The sequence below is a fragment of the Ixodes scapularis genome, unplaced genomic scaffold (genome assembly GCF_016920785.2).
Source record: "Ixodes scapularis isolate PalLabHiFi unplaced genomic scaffold, ASM1692078v2 PGA_scaffold11__112_contigs__length_91849675, whole genome shotgun sequence".
Lineage (NCBI taxonomy): Eukaryota > Metazoa > Arthropoda > Arachnida > Ixodida > Ixodidae > Ixodes > Ixodes scapularis.
In genome coordinates this window covers 42,030,745-42,050,756 of record NW_024609837.1, presented here as the reverse complement: position 1 = coordinate 42,050,756, position 20,012 = coordinate 42,030,745, and the positions used below count along the sequence as shown (strand labels likewise).

Here is a 20,012-nt window from a genome sequence, read left to right as displayed (position 1 = left end):
TCTCCTGTCTCAACTCGAGTGTCCATGTCAGCCACCGCTTATTCCGCGCTTCCCTTTCCCCAACGTTTTGGTCGAACTTCCCGCATGCACAGTCTACTAACGAGAACCCTCACCGTGCCCAGCTGGAACTTCCTCCAACATTCTCATTTCTAAGAATGCGGCTTGGAACTCTGAAGCAATTTCGGCAGCGATTCCCTGCCTGCTCATTGTCTGCCGTCGAAAGTGACCAGGGCTTTAGTCCGATCTCCGTTTAAAATGACAGCAGAGTTTATAATGCGATTTCGCTGTTACAATAAGCTGCCGGTTTCACATCGCGGACGCATCTTCTGCTCCACGAACTAGTGGGAAGTCACATGGCACAAAGCGCATAGCTGGTTGGCCTGCAGTATTTAGCTTTTACGACGTTCAGGCGTGAACAGGGGCCAGGCACCACGCTGTTCTGTGTGTTTGTATGATGGGCGCGATTAGGCGGAAACTTCAATAAACAATCAACAAAAAAAAAAAAAAAAACGCAGACAGGGGAGGGGGGTAGTTATCATTTGGGTTCGTTTTCGTTTCCGCCTTTCTTGGTTGGCCCGCTGCACTTGGTCCGCTCTCGTTACATCCTTCGCGTTTCCCTTCTTGGTTGGGCCGGCTGCACTTGGTTCGCTCTCGTTACATCCTTCGCATTTCATCCTAAAACAAAATGGGGGCATTTCGGCGTTTCGGTGTCATGGCTTGGTCACCGCATATGCCCGAAGAAGCCTCGTCGAGTCCGTCCCTCCCTCCTTCCAACTGAACTACACGCAGGCACTCACATACACGCACGCACGTGCTTTGGTCCCCCGGTTTGGCTAGCGGTTCCTGGAACACGTGCGTTCTGCTCTTGAAGCATGCAGCGAAGGTCAGGACCAGCTCGTTGGGTTCTCTTGAAGTGGTCGCAGGCGCTGGGCAATAAAACGGCGAACTGAGTCTTTGTGTCAAAGCAAGGTTTCTGTGCCTTCCTTCTCCCGAGCCACGGGAGGGTGCATTGAAGCTAGTGCCCCCCCCCCCCCCCACAAACGCACACACGCACACACGCACACGTTCCATTGCTAGAAACACTGCGCTGTCGCGTTTTCCGAGAATTCCCTTTCTCTCCCTGGCTAGCGCCTCCTTCGCCGCGAACCCGCATTTTGTGTGACCGTGTTAGAAGAGCAGATATAATTGCAACGCCCTCCTTCCAACGTTGTTTTTTTGTTGTTTTTTTTTTCCGCTGAACGGTGTAAGTGTAATGAGTAATTTTGAGGAATTCGTTACTCAGAAAGTAAGGGGATTACTTTAGAAGTTACATTTCCTAATAAGTAATGGATTAATTACTAAATTACACAAAATCTAACGGATTACAAGTAATCTCGTTACTTGAAACGGATTACTTCCATGTCTACCGGCGAGGAGTGTCAGCGGAGAAGCGGGGAGCGCGCTCGCCGTCGAGCGGGCTCACCTTTACGCATGCGCGATGAATGACGAGCGCCTCGCATGTCATACGGGGATACGAATTAGCGCTATTGCTTGCGCTGATTCAAGCCTATCGCGGCTGCGAAAACTTACTCCCTAATTGCGCGTTCACACTGGAATCCGCAAACACGAAGCGGATCCGCACGTTCCCAACCGCAAAGCGGCTGTGATCGAGCGGTTGGAGCACGTTTTTGCCAACCGCTTCGGGACCGATTTGCCTTAACCGCTTTCGCGAAATGGCGAAGCGGCAGCCAATCGTAACGCGACGCTGATGCGACGTCAGTGGCTCTCGAAACAAGATGGCATCTGTCGCTGGGATGGTGTCCAAGTCCTAGCCTTGAATCAGACAAATAAACGAAGAAACCTAATGTACACCTCCGTCACTTGAATCCCCCGTGAAATGACTTGACTCGCAATCTTAACGGGGTTCGTTCCGGTGATTTGGTTAAGGTAAGAGTATGTTTATTATTCGGGTTGCCGAAGGCCCGTCGCTCGCTGTCTTTTTAGTATTCGCCCGTAGAACTTCGGTACCCGAACCTGATCGGCCGAAATTACAGCTTTTGTACTCACTAAAACAGTCACGTGAACTACTCAAAGCTTTCGACCCCGTGCATGATTAGCACGAAGGCCGATAGAGATGTCGTGAGTCTAATTGCCTTGCAAACACACTACCATGGAGCTGGCAGAGAACCTGCACTAGCTCGACCTATAACGTTTACTACTACCAAAAAGAATAAAAGGAACCTACTCAATAAATAAAGTGTACGTACCAGACAATGCATAGGTAATTCCTACGGCATTTATTCGAGCATAATATCAAACAGTAGACTTCATCGATGTGCGAGTTACGAAAGGAAAGTCCGCCACCAACCAAGCCATGACCGGCTAGCACCGAACACATTTCCCGCACCACGGTCCACCAGTGCCGCTCTCTACTCCGAAAGTGGTAAAAGCAAACGACGGGAGATGACAGACTGACCCATTATCCCGAAAACAAGGTCAGTAATTCATGCGGGAAGCATCCACTTCGAAGAAAGGGTCGGGGACATTCTCTTCTGAGTCAGAAAGGGGCGTCTAGCTGGGCTTTGCTTGTGGGCGAAGTCGAGGCAATCGCAGCCTAGTTTTGTGAGTCCATGTCACTTATTTCACCGCTTGAACTCGTGATGCGTGTGAAAAGCCTTATAAAAAATCTTCAAGAGTGCCAGAACGGCTCAATTTAGGCTTTGGATCGTTCATTAAACTGGATTCTGGTCTGCAAAACAGGATTGCCAAACCCGCGATCGCCGAGAAACCGCCAACCGCGTTTCGTTGTGTTTGAACAGGGTCGCTCGCGAACCGCCTCCGCAACGGCTTTGCAAACGCAGCTGGACCTCCTGTATGAATGCGCCACAAAGAAGGTAACATCTCGCTTGTTTTATTACTTTGAGCGTTTAGGCGGTAATGCACGGTCAGAAAGGAAGCAGACAAGCTCCCTCGCGCAAAACTCGCGCTCCGGGAAAGTAAACGTTTGCCGTTCCCTCCTTTTTTGTATCTTTTTTTTTTAAGAGTAGCCCAATTTACACTCGTCAAATATTTACCCAGGCACCACTCAGTAGACATCGTATCACCTCCTGACGTTCTATCTCTTCGAGTTCGCGCTTGACCGCGTCCCTCACCGGCATGTGGGAACTCGACGCGTCACATGAACCGAATGCAGAACAGAGTCCGGCTTAAGGCGTATAGTGCACTTTCCGGTGAAAGTTCCTACAGCCCATGGAACAGCTGAGGGTAGCGAGACTCATAAGCTTCGCTCCATTTCACTCCATTCACAAATTTTACTACTCCTAGTTCCTCCACCGCTGGAAGTCCCTATAGTACTGAGCTCAACGACGCAACTACGTATACGGTCTGATTTATCATTGACTCTTTCCAGTGGATGTTTCCGGTGAATTCTCCTAGAACATTCAGGCGTTCGTCGATATGACGGTCAAGATAGCCTCTGTTCTTCTTAGTCTTGCCGGGATACCAGCAAATGTAGATGGCCCCACAGATACCTCTGCGCCCGTGTCTACCTTCGCGAAAACAGGAGTCCCGAAAATGAAAACATGGATGAACCTGGCTTTCGCGGAATCATTGCCAACAGAACCGAGGAAATGCACCCCAATGTCCGTTTGAACTTGAAGCGATAAAAGTCCTACTTTCCTAGAAATGACGATTTTTTTTTTCGGCAGATTAAGCTGAAGTGTTGTTTCACGTTGCAGTGGTGACACTTCGCTTACTTGGCTGGACAGGCCGACCTAGGGAGCCTTCATGTGCGCTTTGCTAAGCGCACATGAAGGCACTCTAGGCCGACCTTAGATGCGACGCTTGCCCGCAGAACAAACATCACTGGCCGCTGCCTTGTCGAGGCGTTGCGATGCCCCAACGAGTTGCGCCTTGCGTCTTGTGCCGACCCTGTGTCAAGCTGGGCTTTTTGGCGACGAAGTCCACTTCGTTTCCGCTGCCGAGATAACTGCGTTGTCACCGGCCCCCAGTCGAAGTTCCTACTGTTGCTGGTGAACAGTTTCCTTGAGTCGTGCTTTGGCGAGCGCGGTCGCCAGCGTGAAGTCTGCATCCATCTGGAGGGTTTCGGAGAGCTCCGCGTCCCGAAGTCCGACGACAAAGCGGTCGCGAATCATCCGCTCCTTATAGTCTCCGAAGTCGCACCTCTCTGCCAGAGTGTGCAGAGCCGTGACACATTGGTCAACGGACTCGCCTGGCTTCTGGCTGCGGCGGTGGGAACAAGCGCTTTCATGCACAATGTTGCGGGCTGCGACAAAGTGACAGTCGAATCGTTCTTTGACGACCTGGTCGTCAAATAAATCTTCGTCGGCTGACAAGCCAATTTTTTGGTAAATTGCCCTTACCGATCGCCACCATGGTGTACAGCAAAGTTCTTACTTGGGCTTCCTCGCTGCGCTCGTTCAAGCCACACGCAAACCGGTACTCGTCGAAAGCATGCGACCATGCAGGCCATTCCGCCGTTTTGTCGAAATGAAGGCTGGAGGCTGCTGGACAGTGACCATGCCCGATGAAGGTGGCTTCCGCTCGTCAATTCCCATGCCAGTTGAACTGCGGAATCAACTGGACTCTTCTGACAACATGTCGCGATGGGCCCCGGCGCGGGCCAACAACGCTAGACAGTCACGGTTAGATCGCGGAGACCAACCAAAAAGCCTCCTCCTTTATTCGTCGTCCTTCAATATATACACCTGGGCGCCTGACAACAGGCCGCGATCTTTCTCGAACGTCACGTCATCGTTAGTCGATCCGATCAGCTTTTGGATTCTGATTTAGCGGCGCATCCGCACGCTGGCTGACACGAAACACCATGAGACTGGAGGCGGCCGCATCCGCTCGTTAACACCACAGAAGGGTCATGTTTTTCTAACATGCTGACCTCTCGCTTCTACCGGGAACTACAGTGCCTGTCTTTTTGCCAGAGGGCAACCTGCAATCCTTACTGTTCGTCGCCCAAGAATGCGCTTTCCGGAGATATCTCATGAAACTTGCTGGGCGCGGATCTTCAAGGTCGCGCACCAGTTATCTGAGCTGAAAACTACAAATACTCCCGCGATAGCCATTCGAAAGCAGTTGAACCTCTCTATGTTGTGAATAAAAGGTATTCAAAGCTTCGAACTCGGGTCGTATGTCTTACTTTGCCTGCGAATGTGGGAGGCCGGTTCTTCTGTTAAGTTCCGCGCCAACATGTTATAAATCAGCCTCTTATATACTTCCGCGTTTTTGGTTGTTACAATTCATGTGGAAACATGAAGAAACGGAGTTCTGATGACTTATATCATCAGAACCCCGCTTCCCCTACAAAAGCGAACGCAGCAGAAGGGGAAGGTTTCTTTCGAAACTCGTTTGCCAATGGACGCACCTCCGTGTCTTATGGCGATGATGAGCTTTCGCGGTACCTTCTGGTGCCACACAAATTTACATTGGCGGAAACAGTAAACAATTTAGCTCGCGAATAGAAAGTAACGAAAAAGTAACCGCATTACTTTTTGTCGGTAACGGTAATCCGTTCCTTTTATTATCAGGTAACGTAGGCCCGCAATGCGTTACTTTTATTTGAAAGTAAGGAATAACGTATTTCATTTTTTTTTTTTTGGTAACGCCTAGAACACCCGTTCGGCTGGAACTCATGTGCAATCAGTGTGAAAACAAGCTCAAGCCGCAAACACCGACGCGACACTGACGTCAAAGAATAAGACCATCGCTGGCCCTCTGTGTTCGACGATACTAAACTCAGCCCTGCGGCCATTGTATCTATGGCGGTGTTGGCCTTGCGGTGTAAGGGGAGGTAGCCAAATCACGGGGGAGGAGGATAGAGAAAAAAAAAGAGGGGAGATGTGCACGTAGAAAAAGAAATTGTGAAAAGTGTGTGTGGGCATTTAAATCATGTTTTAAGATTGCTCTTCTTTTTTCCTTTTTTTTTTTTTTACTTGCAGAGCTTGGTGCAGTCAGCCATGGACGGCTACAACGTCTGCATCTTTGCGTACGGGCAGACAGGCTCGGGAAAAACGTACACGCTGACGGGAAACTCCAACACGGAGCAACTGGACGCCGAGGGCATAGCGCCGCGTGCATTTCGGAGGATCTTTGAACTGGTTCGAGGAAACGAGTAGGTCATCAACGGCGCTTTGCGTTCACTGCGTAGGCCAGCTTGCCTGTTAGTCAAGCTAGTACTCGTGAGCGATACTTTAAGCCGCTGTCACAAAGCTTAAAGATCAAGAAAGGTCAGTATGCAGAAACTGTCTTAGGTGTATTCCTTCTTTGCACGATGGTCCTGTCACGTTGCTCATAGAAATTTGGCTGTCTGGAGACATGGTCGAGGAATATATATGCATGCACAAAAACTTGCTTCAGGCATGATTGAGGCGGATCTGCTGGGAATTTTGTCGTGGTGTCTGTAGCTAACACTGTGAATTTTGTATGATTTATGTGCAGCGGGACGTCCAGTTAGGCCAGCACCCACGCGATTAAACAGCGCTACAAAAAGTAATATAAAGTTAGCAATATAAGTACGAGAAAAAGTCACTTATAACATTGCCGGAATTTATTTGTTTATTTATTTATTTACTGTTCCCTGAGGGACCTTGACAGGGCATTACACGTGGGATGGGCGACACGAGATGTAAAATAGTATAAAAAGTTAGTAGAAGGCAAAATACAAAATGTACGTTCGCAAAAACAAACAAATAAATTGACTAGAAAGTACAAATGTCAATACATCTAGAAATATCAATGCAAGTAGTCAGTAAAACAAGATAAGTGGTACTATATATAGTGCTCTTCAATGACAACTGCAGATGTCAATTCATGTACAATACAAATACTCGAAAAACGAGATAATTTGCACTTTGAGTGTTACCTTTAAATATCGGAAAGGTTAGTGTAATGTTAGGTAGGTAGCTAGAATCTTTTTGAAACAATCGGCGTTTCGTTTAGTGACTATGAAGTCTGGTAAGCCGATACATCTCGAGACCATCAGGAGGATCGATGAGTTGGCATACAAAGGGATCAATGCATTGGGTTCAATTTTACTCGAGTTGTCTAATTTTGAAAAAAAAATGCGACTGGTGGGAGAAAAAGTGCATATTTAAGTGTTAGGGTAAGGTGGTAAATTTTATACAATAAAGTTAGCCAGGATATTCTACGCCGAAGGTTAATTCCGCACTATTTGCTCGTTTCTGCCACCTCGTGATGCTGGTATAGGGAGAAAACTCGAAAAAAATTAATCTTAGGGCCCTGTTCTGAACTTTTTCTAAATCATATGTCATGTAATTTTGCCACGGGGACCAAACAGATGAAGCGTATTCTAGTTTGGACAGCACAAATGATTAATATGCGTTCTGTCTTACTATTGGGGTGGCTAGTTTAAGGTTTCGCTTGAGATATACCATAGAATAAGTTGCTTTGACAGTTCTGTGGTCGATGAGGGTTCCCATGGTAGATCGTCTGTAATATCTGTACCGAGATATTTAAAAGATGCAGTTCTCTCAAGGGTAGTGCTGTTAATGCTATGCGGAGGGCAAGTTCGTCTGCTTTTTCGCAGGGGGTAGCGGTGACGTCAGAACGCCGAGCCCTGATTGGCTGATCACGACCCCCTATCTGAGCGTTGTCTGTTCCTTTGCAACGTCGTCTGCGTCTGTCTTACCTTTCCTGCGACTCTTGAAAGTGCAGAGGCCAGGTTCACAAAATTGATCTTACGCCAAAAATATGCGTAAGACAAAAGTTGAGAACGAAATCATGTTCACGAAACTAAATTTTCGTAAGGTTATGACGAAATCCTACGACAGCTCCGAAGCTGTCTTACGCACTTGTTACGATCAAATCAGCATGGCCGACAGCGTCGCGGTCGCGACGACCCACGGACGTTTATTTTTTTACATGCGCTTCTCGCGCGTCCCGACTTCAAGCAGCAAGAAAAAAGTCAAAAGTACTTGAAACAGACCACGACGAACAAGAACGATGGATCCACATACACCCGGGAAAAGCTCCAACGGCCACGATTCCACCGAACGCGACCAAGCGAACACGGCAGTTAGGCCTAGCAGGCACTCCGCGACTCGGCGACCGTCTGCCCACGACCGGCTGGCGTGCTGAATGGAATATGCCCGCGCGACCCTTGTGAACCCTTCCCGTGTTATATGTTGATCGCTGACCTCAATTTTAGATTAAAAGGTCAATTTCTTCCTCTTGTTATCTCCTTGTTTCCCGAGGCAACGGTGACTCTTGCCGGTGAAAAAGCGGTGAATCTCCGACAGACGCAGGAAAGGTAAAGCAGCCATCGCTTTGACTAGCAGACGTAAAATAGACAACGTTGACTGCGTCAACCTGCCGACGCCGTTGAAGAGTGAGGAGTCTCGCCGCACACAAAAGAAGGGAAAAGGTATTTGGGAGGGAACTTGCGGACCCTCACTCTCAGTTCTTAGCAAACAAACCTCGGCGCCTCGGGACACCTCGCCAGTGAGTCCTTTGACTTCCCTCCTTGATGCGCGTCTGCTAGTTGTTAGACAAAAACAACGTACCGCTCGAGTTATTTCGTCTGCCCTCTCTGAAAAACGAAGTCGAGCTCGCTCGTAAATACCTGGCACTTCCGAAAGTCGCAGGAAAGGTAAGACAGACGCAGACGACGTTGCGAGCAGACCGAGCAGACGACGTTGCAAAGGAGCAGACGACGCTCAGATAGGGGGTCGCGATCAGCCAATCAGGGCTCGGCGTTCTGACGTCACCGCTACTTCCTTTCTCATGCGCAGAAGACGAAAATGAGCCCACTTGCGAGGCGTATAGACCTTTTCACCCTCCGCCGCATGGGCGCTGCCATCTTGGAATCACGTGATGCGGCCGCCATTAGGTTGCTTCAACTTGTTGCTCCGCTCTCCCGTCGGCGCCTTGGCGGATGCGTTGAATTCGTGTTTTTCGTCGCCTTTCACGGCGTCTCTTGCCTTACTCCGTAAAGTGTCGTCCGATACTTATACTTATCATGCAATTGCATTACATCATTATGGGCGCAACTTCTGTAGTTGATTTTGTAACACGTTTTGAATATTGTTTACCGTCGGCGTGCGGGATACGTGTGAAAAGGTTTTATAGGAACAGGAATCAGCGTTATCACTTGCGCGCATTGAATACATATATGACTTGAAGAGAGCCTCGAGGGTTCAAATACCAATAACTTATGAGAACTGAGGTTTGGTTACTAATAAGGGCAGAACATTTGCAATAGGAAGCCCAATGTTATTATATATATGAGTGCGCATTGGTGTGAAGGAAGAAAACAAAAACACTCAGCGTAATTAGCCACGTGTTTTTCCTGAAAACATGGTGTTTTGTGGTTACAACAGATCGAAAACAGTTTCTTTTGATTACACTATAGTGTAATCAAAGGACGCCTTGTCCACTAGTTCTCTATAGAGAACTAGTGGACAAGGCGCGGGAAGAAACATTTAGTTTGAATTATTTTTTATGCTAGAAATAATGGTACCTTAACATTAGGCAACTTGTTTGTTCGCAATATCACACCTATAGCTGTTTTACGTTCTTAATCGCGTGTGTGATGTAAGCATTCGCTTTATCGGTTTGTTTATGAATTCCACGGAATACTAGATCGTACTTGATCCCATGTCCATAGTTTTTCAGTTGCTTAAGTCATTTTTTAATATAACCATGCAGTTTCAATTAATTTATTTCTACACAAATATTTGACCTCCCCGCGTAAGAAACTGCCACAGACAGCTTGATAGTGCCTATGATTCATAAAATGTGACGCCGAAAAGAATCCTTCTGCATGAAAATCAGCCGAGTGCAGCCGGTTGTTGACTTCGAATAGGGAGTTACTTTCAGTAGATGGCGACGTCAAAATGTGCAAAGCGCATCGTTTCAAATCAGTGAACACCTTTCTACACAGGCCCATTGGGCGGCGCCTGGCGTTCGACTTCAGCCAAACTTATCGGAGGTCATTTCTTTTGCGCTCTTCAATTTCCTTCGGCAAATTTTACGGAAGATGAATATCAGACTTTATTTGAAGTCTGGCATTCACTTATCTTACCATTCTCATACCTTGAGAACGTCGTAAGGAAATGTCCATATAACAAGAAGTTTATTTCATAAGGCCAATATGTTGAAATGCTGTTAATGAGAAATTTAGAAAAGAAATTTTCTAGTCAGCCTAGGCTGGTCTATCAAAATATTTCTCGAGCGCTTAATTTCTTTAAATAAAACAGGCTGAGACAATATCACATTTTTATATTATCTACCTGATTATATGAAACTTTTCTGTCATTATAAAAGACGTTTCCAGTCTCGAAGTTAGAAAAGGTTGGTGTACGGAAACCAAACATCGAACAGCAAACTTGTCAGTTCATCTGTTCTTGGTGATTCACCAGATTGTTAATCATGTTGTCGACCTGCTTTTTCACTAAGCACTCATGCAATATAGTATGTTGCAATATAAGATGATCAGTTCAATACCTGACTTGAGCGCGAGCTATCTACTTCCGTACCGCTCGGTGCACGCACAGCCAACGCACGGCGGCTGGCAACGAGCGCACGCTGCAGGCGGAGCTTGTCCTGCTCTTTATTTTTCTTTCTTCTTGAAATTAGTGTCCGCGGGTACGGCCGTGGACAATGGTACTTTTCCCTGTGCATTAGCGCAGTTGTTTCACCGCCGAACCTGGCCGAAATTAATGATGGACGGAATCAGACGCACAGAGTGTTAGTAAGAAAAGATCGAAAATTAGGCTCGAAACCACTTCGTGGTTTGCCAAGTGGCTCAATACTATTGTTTCATTCGCTGCGTGCCACTAGAAAGAAATACATATCGCAAAATTAATCGAAAATGGCATGAAATAGCATCACAATCGCGTGTACGTTGAAACCGAAACCGATCAAATTGAAGCAACCTAATGGCGCCGAGTGCGCCAGCGCCCTCTACCCGCCGGTCAGGCAACTACTGAAATGAAAAGGTCCATAACATTAGGTAGAAGTAATGGAAAGGCAGAAAGGTGATAGCACTTTACATTATCTAAATTGAGGGCCATCTGCCATTGATCCAACACCATCAAGAACAACGAAGGCCTGCCGAACGCACCACTCTCCTTTCATGAAACGTCACCAGAGTCGGATGGCGCTGCCTCGGCTGTTGGGCCCGAGTCCGACTTTCTACGCGCTGATTGGACACGAGCCCCAGCCGAACACTGACGCAGCACTCGTGCCCAATCTCACGCCTCGATCGATCTGACTGTGTTGACAGCACGATCACGGTTCGAAGTCCCTCTTCCTAGGTGGTGTCGATTGATCGCACCAAAGGGCGATGCGTGACAGGTCGCTATGTAGTTGCATGTGGTCATTGTTATCTACAATAGCACGGTAAATGACGCAGTCGTCTGCAAAAAGGCGAATGGTTAATGTAACTGAGGCGGGAGGATCGTTAATCAAGATTTGGAATATTTGAAACACACGGTGAAAAGTTTATCTGTGAAATGTTCGCAGATTGTAAGTGTTTCAGAGCTACCCATAGGTGGCGCCAGTGTGTCCTCTCGTCACAAAGGGTCACTGGCCCTTGCAACGTAATCAATCACATTCAAACGCAAACGTGTGTACCAACCAGCCTTTGAAATAGGCCACATCCCTCCCATCATCGATTCATTTAGAAAATCTTTGCTGTGACTCGTGCGGTGACAAGAGCAAAAGTAGTCTCGGCCATGTGTGGACGTGTTACGTAGCATTACTGAAAGCGTGGGTAGCAGTATGGCAACTAAACGATCGATTCATTGCTTGATTGATTAATTCAGTCCGTTGATCTATTAAAGTTGAACACAATGAGTGACTGTCAAAGCTGCCATTCGTTTGCTTTATATATATATATTTTTTACAAGTGTTCGCGCAACATTGCTGATTGCCCTTTTTTTTGTTTTTTTTTGCCTTCAATTTCATGACAGAGAGAAGCAGGATTTCGTGGTGACTGCAACTTTCTTGGAGCTCTATAACGAACGGTTTATTGACCTCCTCAGAAATGACGGTGACCCGGAGGTAAGCGTCGAAACCTTTTGCGTGAGTCTTGCAAAACAAATGAAACAAATAGGAAAACCCAAATAAAACCAGCAAGCCGACGAAGCGCAGGCATGCATGGTGAAATTGTCAAGGCACAAGGAAAATTGCCTAAATGCATGTGTCGACTCTAGGCAAGAAAATAACCCAGGCTCACACGGGATTCTAAAAACAAAAAGACTATCTCATGGAGTGACTTGTCATTAGAATGACAGTCACTGTCTCGCTGTCTCTCAATCAGTGTTCCGAAGAGGCTCCAAAGCAGGAGCCGAGGATTTCTTCGTTCAGTCGATTCGTGTCGAATCCCACGTCTGAGGAGAAACGAGTGCTCTTTTATTCGTCGTCGTTTCAGCAATAAAATAACTACTTTGCAGGTTGTCACTCAAACGCCATACGAACAAACTTACCCGAGCTTGGGGCGAGAAAACTAGAATCATCAACCGGTGGAAGATACAAAAAAGGGTGACAGGAGGACAAAGTCTCAAACTCAGTTAAAGGTTCATTCAGCTATAGTTTATTCTTCAAATTGGTAAATATACACCAGCTCGCCTGCGCTCTCACGGTAATTTTGTGCTAGACGAACCTTCGCTGCGTTTTTCTTTGCTTCTTCTCTCTCTTTCTCTTTCTTGTGATGTAGTACACTTCGTATCACCGTGTCATAGCAAAGAGTGACTGCTAAGGCGCCTTCCGGCCAATCAGCGACGGAGGAAAAGGACGTGACGGCCTTACCCAAAGGGACGGAGGCGAGAGCGTAACCCAAGCAGTCGGAGAAGAGGGGAAGGAGCAACTTCCCTCTTACCCAAACCTTGTTTTGAGTGTCCCAGACGTCACTTTCGTCCCCCTAGACCGGTGGTCTCAAACTTATTTGAGCGTGGGGACTAGATAGCCCACACAGGAAAGGCCGAGGGCCAACGTTAGACAGGGGGGGGAGTTAAAAATTTACAAGAGAGGAGACCCCGTGCACTATGCTTTTTGTAAACTCAGTTTTACCGGTGACGTAGTTAGATTTGATTTGTCTATATGAAACTTTGGGCCCTGACCTGATGTGATAGTAGGAATTAAAATGACACCTCCCCGCTAACGTGCTGGCACTTTAAGATCAAAAGAGCAAGTATGTACACTGTTTTGCCTGTTGCTTCATTTACCCACGAATTAACCAAGCTACTCATGTATCTTAAAAAACAATTAGTTCATTTGACAGATTTCGCTTCCCTGATGATTGTTCTTGCAACACCCCGAAGAATTACTTGTCTTTTAATGGTGATCTTTTTTTTAAAGGCGATAATCCCGAGCTGGTAGCTTTATCTTTGGCCGTTGCTCCTGCTGACGGAGAGTTCAAGCAGCCAAGATGAATCCTTCAACAAATAGCTCGCGCTTCCAGCCTAGTAGCGTGTTTGGGACCCCTGCCCTAGACTCTGGAGGACTAGACTTTCACTCAAAATTCGTACAAAAGCGGCGCTCGTCTCTCTCTCCCGCCCGTGGCTTAGGACACCACTGCGCGCAACAAGTGAAGTAGAGTATATTGTTGCCTGTCTCTCTCCGACGTGCTGACTAGCTTATTGAGAGCTCATCCTTCCCCATTTGCCCAATTACAGTCAGATAGTGTATAAAAACTTCAAATCTTGGTGTGTGCTTTTTTATTACATTCCTTTTTTCATTAGTCCTAGTGTCCCTATCTGGAGACGTTTTCGTCACGCTATGAAAGAGTATTGCCTATGGTCGGTGACAAGATAAGAATCCAGTGGGTACTAAATCAAAGCTAGCGCAGGCGCAGAACTCTTTCGGGAAAAACGTAACCGTACTTCACCGGTTCGCAGGAAAAGCTGGAAGTGCGCAAGGACTCCAGCGGCCACACGTACGTTCCGGGTGCCACCGTCGAAGAGGTGTCCAACTCGGCGCAGCTCTTGGACTGCTTCGTACGGGCCCTGGGGAACCGGAGAGTCGCCTGCACGCGAATGAACGTGGAGAGTTCGCGGTCTCACTTCGTGGCAACGGTGCTGATCAGCAGCACCAATCGGCTGACCGGTTCTGTCCTCAGGGGAAAGGTAAACTCGAAGGTTCAGCATCGTTTTCGCAGATATCAATCATGTAGTATTCACTCGTATCTTCTGATGGTGTATTCCCAATAGCGCAGAAAACGTAATAATTTGTTCCCCGAAAAAAAGAAAAAGAAAAAAAAAGTTAGCTATTTATAGCCCGAGCACACCTAATGCAGACTCACTTTATGTATAAACACTGTTTGTGTGTGTGTGACCAAGCGATGTAGTAAGGTTGAAAGCTGGGCTGGTTGGTAATGATTGCGCCCGGTCCTTTCACATATTCTTCTTATCTTTGAGTTGGCGCTATTTCGCTTCAGTGTGTACGGCCATCGCCTCCTCTATCCTCATAAAGCCTATCAGTTCGATGACAAAGCCATAGAGTGCCCGGTTGCAGATTTGAAGCGCGAGGATCTGGTAGCATAGAGCCTTTCTCGGGGAGCCTGTAGCTAGCGCCCAGCTTTTGGAACGGCAAGGACCCGAAACATGGTTTTCAAAGCCGACGAGAAGCCGCAGCCCGAGGAACGCGTGGCACGAGCGGACATTCCATCGCTCGGGACAAGTGTGTTTCGGCGTTTCGCCGCAGCGGGGCGCCCGTTACATGCCTCTTGTAGAGTGCCTTCATACACACGCGCGCTTTTGCTTGAGTGGTGACATCTCAGCCATTTTCCGCCCAATCGTTTTTTTATGCATTTTGAAGTGCGCGCGATCCGGTGTCACTCAGCTCGAGCGCGTAGCTTTGGCTAATGTATAGACGCCATTTTGCCGCCTAAGTCACGCACCGAGTGCGCGAGAGTGTCACGCGCTGGCACACTCAGGTCAACAATGGACGTCCTCACCCTGAGACAGACAGACATGTAGGCACCCTAGCCTCTTGTAAAGCCTCTTGTCTGCCGCTCTACCTTTTTCACTTCCGGCGGCCGCGTCTCGTGGCGATCTGCCAGGCTTTGTCAGTATTAGCGGCGAGATGCTTCGGTGGCGCCCTCCTACGGTTCCCTCTCGTGACGTCATTACCTTGCGAACAACAAGTTCGAGGGTGGTTGTAATGAGCATGGTGGAAGCTTGAAATCATAGCGCTCTGAAACCAACACTGCCAACACCGTCAAAATTGAAGTTCTTACACTATTCTTACTTCCGTCGAAGAGAAATCCTTTGCCGACATCAAAGTTAGCATTCGGCCAATCGTGGAAGGCCGACCACAGCGACGCTTTCGGTCGGGCACGTCACCAATAGAGGAAGCTATGGTACTCACGAGTCACGAGCAAAGGCATCTCCTAGCACGGTGACCGGAATTTGTTGTATCTCGCTCCAATGCTACTTGGCACTAGGAATTACTATTTATATGAAGCCATCGTTACTTATATCAACGAAATAGCAGGTTCTCGAGAGTAACTGAAATATAAACTTTTTGTAAATCAGCCACACACTATACTGGCGACTTGTGTGAACCTTTATTTGACCTGCTTTCACCGCTTCATGTATTTGCCACCGTTCTTTTTTTTTTCAGCTTTTTGTTTTGTTACGGCTCTATCATAACTTCTTCCCAAATAACTAAAATGTAAGAGTGGGTGCAGACAGTGATCCGTGACCACTCCAGGAATTTTCGTAAGCTGGCGTTCAAACAATGGACCTAATATTTGCCACCAAACTGAAAAAAACAAATATATATATTTATATATATCAGCTGGGTGAGTCGCAAGTAGTCCGTTTCAGATTAACATAGATCTATTTAACATTAAGGGCGAAGCTGCTCGCTTATTAACTGGCCTCGAGAGCAGGAAAATTCGCGCGTTGAAAGTCCCCGATAAACCTAACCTCTCGAGAAAAAAGCTCTTGTTAAATTTCAGGTTAACATGGCATACAGTGTGTATCGGTGTAAATATCGAAATAACGGTCCATTTTATAATGATCTATGCAAATATGGGACTTGTGGCGCTGGGTTTCTTAGAATCGGTCGGCAAGCGGGAATTCTTTTTTTTTTTTTTTTTTGCTGAACGATTTTGGCTTTTTATTTCAGCCTCAATGTCGCGAACAAGCTGTGCACTCTAAAAAATGCCCGTGCGTCTACTTTCCCGCACAACACTCGGAGAGTCAACCACCGCAATTACGGAGGCAGCTCAGCGAATGACGATGCCGAACCATATGTTTAGACAAAAAAAAAACGCAGTCTGAGTTGTGACATTAAGCAATGCAAAACGTCACGCTTGCATTGCTTAATGTCACAGCTCAGACTGCGTTTTTTTAGTCTAAACATATATTACGGCGTCGTCATTCGCTGAGCTGCCTCCATAAGTTGCGGTGATTGGCACCCCGGGCTTCGTGCGGGAAAATAGACGCACTGGCTTTTTTTACAGTGTGGCATACCAATGACTTGTCAGCCTACAACTACGCGAAAAACCGATCAAAGCGTACACCCACAGAGGGGTTGGGCACGTGTCGCGGTATCCATTCTCAACGCCGACATCAGAGACATTAGAGAGTTTTAGCGGTTGTTTTTTTTTGCCCCAACAACTATACCTCCTCTCCCCTCCGGCGGCCTTGGGCATGGATCGTATCGTTATCGGGTGTCATTATCGGGCGAAAAAAGCAATCTGCTAAAACTCTCTAGTAGGGACCTTTAGCAAACCGTTGCCGCGTTCGGCGTACCGCACTACCGGAGCCTTTGAAGAATGCTTTGAAGCGCGCGCTTCGCGGTCACGGTACTACCCGGGCGCGCGACTAAAAGTATGCTTCAAAGGCTGAGGAAATGCGGTACGTGGAGCGCGGCAACGGTTTGCTAAAGCTTCCTCTTCACCAAACCGTTACCGTGTTCCGCGTACCGCACTACCGAAGCGTTTGAAGCATGATTTTAAGCGCGCGCCCCACGGTCACGGTATCATGCACTCGTGCTAAACGTCCCTATTGCGCTCGTGGCCAATTCGTAAATGGTATAATGGCATCTCATGTTCACCATTTTGCGCATAAATTATCCAAGTCACACGGCATTTTAAATGCCTTCAGGCCAAAGGTGGTTAAAAAACAATAAAAACCCTAACAATGTCTGGGGTACAGTATGTGATCTCAGCATTGCCAACTCAGGTACATGACTGTGATGATCATAGGCGACATAAGCCGGCGAAAGGGTACCCGACCGCTCGTTCTGGTTGGGAAGTTAATTCTACTTCTTTTTTGTGATCTCCGTAATAGCTATCGAGTGGATCCAAAAATGAAGGGATGTTGTATATTATGAACATCATTGATTACTTGTAATAGGGGTTTCGCAAAATAAAAATGCGGTACATCAATCAAGAGTGGTGGTTACATCATACATCAAAATGAGGCGGAGACACCCATCGGCAAGGACGTCACTTTCAAAGATGAGAAGCTCGCGAATGCGGGAATACGCAGCGAAAATGTCCGTGGCTTGGGCCCGTTTGCTCGAAGCGCTAACCGCGGCTAAAGTTAGCCGCAGTACCTAGGAGAGGGAATTTAAAATCACGTGACCGGCTTGGTAGGGATGCGGGGAAACATGGCGGTGCACCGGTGAGTGAGCGCCGCTCGGCGCTCGCTTTGGAAATAATATGTCGTTGTAGCTGCAATATCGGGCGCGTTAGTCCACAACGAATGGTGCAGGAAGCTTTCGCTTTGCTTTACCTCACTTAAATCGCAAAGCATGAGCAATGACCTCGCCGCATTTTCTAGATAGTCTTTCGATTCTGGCCATTCCTAAGCCTAAATGAACGCGATAATTGTCGGCATGGCAACGTCTATGGAAAGTAGATTGCCTTGACTCAATCGGCCGGGTATTGATAGCACACAAAAGCAGAGAGCGTCCCAATAGATCTTTTTCTCAATTTCCCAAGCACCGAGGTGCACGTACCGAGAGTAGTTACACGCGTTGCACGTGCTGCCATCTGCAGTACTAACTGTTCTAATTCAAAAAGCCTAAAACAAATTTTGCCTTGCACGCGCGTTCGTCAAAGACCATATTATGATTATTTACTTCAAATCTTTTATAAGAGGAAGGCCAGCGCGCGCGGACCGTAGAATTACACTTCCAGCGTTCTTCTCGATGCTTGGGTAATTTAGAAAAAGGTCTATTGGGACGCTGCCTGCTTTTGTGTGCTATCAATACCCGGTCGTTTCCATGCCGACAATTATCGCGTTAATTTGGACTTAGGAATTGCCAGAATCGAAAGACTATCTAAGATATACGGCATGGTCATTGCTAATGCTTTGCGATTTAGGTGAGGGAAGGCAAAGCGAAAGCCTCCTGCACCGTTTGTTGCTGACTAACGTACCCGATAGTGCAGCTACAACGACATATTAGTTCCAAAGCGAGCGGCGCTTACTCACCGGGGCACCGCCATGTTTCCCCGCGTCCCTACCGAGCCCAGTCACGTGATTTCAAAACCCCTCTCCTAGGAACTGCGGCTAACTTTAGCCGCGGTTAGCGCTTCGAGGAAGCGGGCCCTGGAGTCGAAAATGTTAAATAGAAACGGGGATGAAATGTGGTGTTGTGAATGGGATTGTTTGTTAGATGACGTTATACCCTACATTAGATGGCAGGGAGGTGTTATATATGTGGCCGCTTACATCGCAGCTCAGTCTCGTGGATTTGGCAGGAAGCGAACGCCTGGAGAAAAGCGGCCTGGAAGGCAACTACATCAGGGTATGTCTCCAGGTCTTTTTTTTTTTCTTTTTTTTAATATCACAGATATGAAGGAAGTACTGTGAAATCTAATTTTCCTCACAATTTGGCAAAATAACTGAGCCGTACTGACCACTACGCTTGTAGCACGAACAAGCGATCGCCGGTTTTCGCTGTTTCTCTCGTAATGTCGAAAAGCTATCATCAGAAAACTGCTGGCGTGGTAGAAGTGCACATTTGGGACACTAACCTACGCAGTAAAATGTGTTGCCCGACAATATACCGTTTTGAAAAAGCATAGAAAAAAAAGTGCCAGTGTCGTGTTCGCGCTAACACCGTCGCGCAGTGTACGTTCTCTGTTGTAAGCTCTAGAAATCCTGCTCAGTAGCGGACAAGACAGACATCCCAAGATAGTGAGCCTACCGATGCAACAGCTTTTTAGTAATCATTATTATATTTACAATTAGACTTATATGTACTACAATTTAAGTTGTTCTGCCATTATGCAGTATGCTAAGATTTATTAACAATTGTCACGTGACTTTGAAGGAGCCTTCTCGCTTCACTGCATGCTAGAGACGGCAGGTACTTTGCCCCTTTTGTGCGAAATTCAAGTATTTTACAACAAGGTTTGATCAAACAGTGCGAAAATAAGAGGCGGATATATGGGAGAGAGATTTGACGTTACGGACAGATTTGACGTCTCGGGCGAAGGGTTTCCCAGATCTAATTTCTAAACCTAATATTTGCCATCTCACCATGGAAATGAACATTTCTTTATTAAAAAATGATGCATGACATCTTTCTCTCAAAAATAGGAGCCCTTGGGAAACTTAGACGAGGCGGTTCCCTGCCCTCGAAACCCATCCCTTCTTAAATCCGCCTCTGGCGAAAAATTAGGTTGGATTTTGCTCTTCATATCACGTATCTTACCATTTCCTAACGATCAAACACGGTTTTCAAAAACGTTTGATAAATCGGGCTCTGCTTTTTCGCGTTTATTTCTTATTCTTCATTCCTTTTTTTTTTTTTTTTTTTTCTCTCCAGGAAACCAACAGCATCAATAAGTCTCTCTCAGCCCTCGGGGACGTGATCCACGCCCTGGCCGCTCAGCAGTCCCACGTACCGTACCGCAACAACAAACTCACCATGCTGATGCAGGACTCGATCGGAGGCAGCGCGAAGACGCTCATGTTCGTCAACGTGTCCTCCGATGTGGACAACGTCGAAGAAAGTGTCAATTCTCTCGTGTGAGTAGACCTCCGCTCTTTTGCTAACTCCACTTCGCTTAT

General features: G+C 47.1%; 1 protein-coding gene across 1 annotated transcript in view; it reads left to right on the top strand.

Moving 5' to 3' along the window:
* Nucleotides 1–20,012, top strand: part of LOC8031180 (kinesin-like protein KIN-14I) — a 57,141-nt gene that overhangs the window by 32,145 nt on the left and 4,984 nt on the right. The window contains exons 10-14 of the mRNA XM_042288978.1: nt 5,952–6,124; nt 11,946–12,036; nt 13,872–14,099; nt 18,673–18,741; nt 19,768–19,970. Of these exons, the coding sequence (XP_042144912.1) occupies nt 5,952–6,124; nt 11,946–12,036; nt 13,872–14,099; nt 18,673–18,741; nt 19,768–19,970 (764 nt within the window). The remainder of the gene's footprint in view (nt 1–5,951; nt 6,125–11,945; nt 12,037–13,871; nt 14,100–18,672; nt 18,742–19,767; nt 19,971–20,012) is intronic.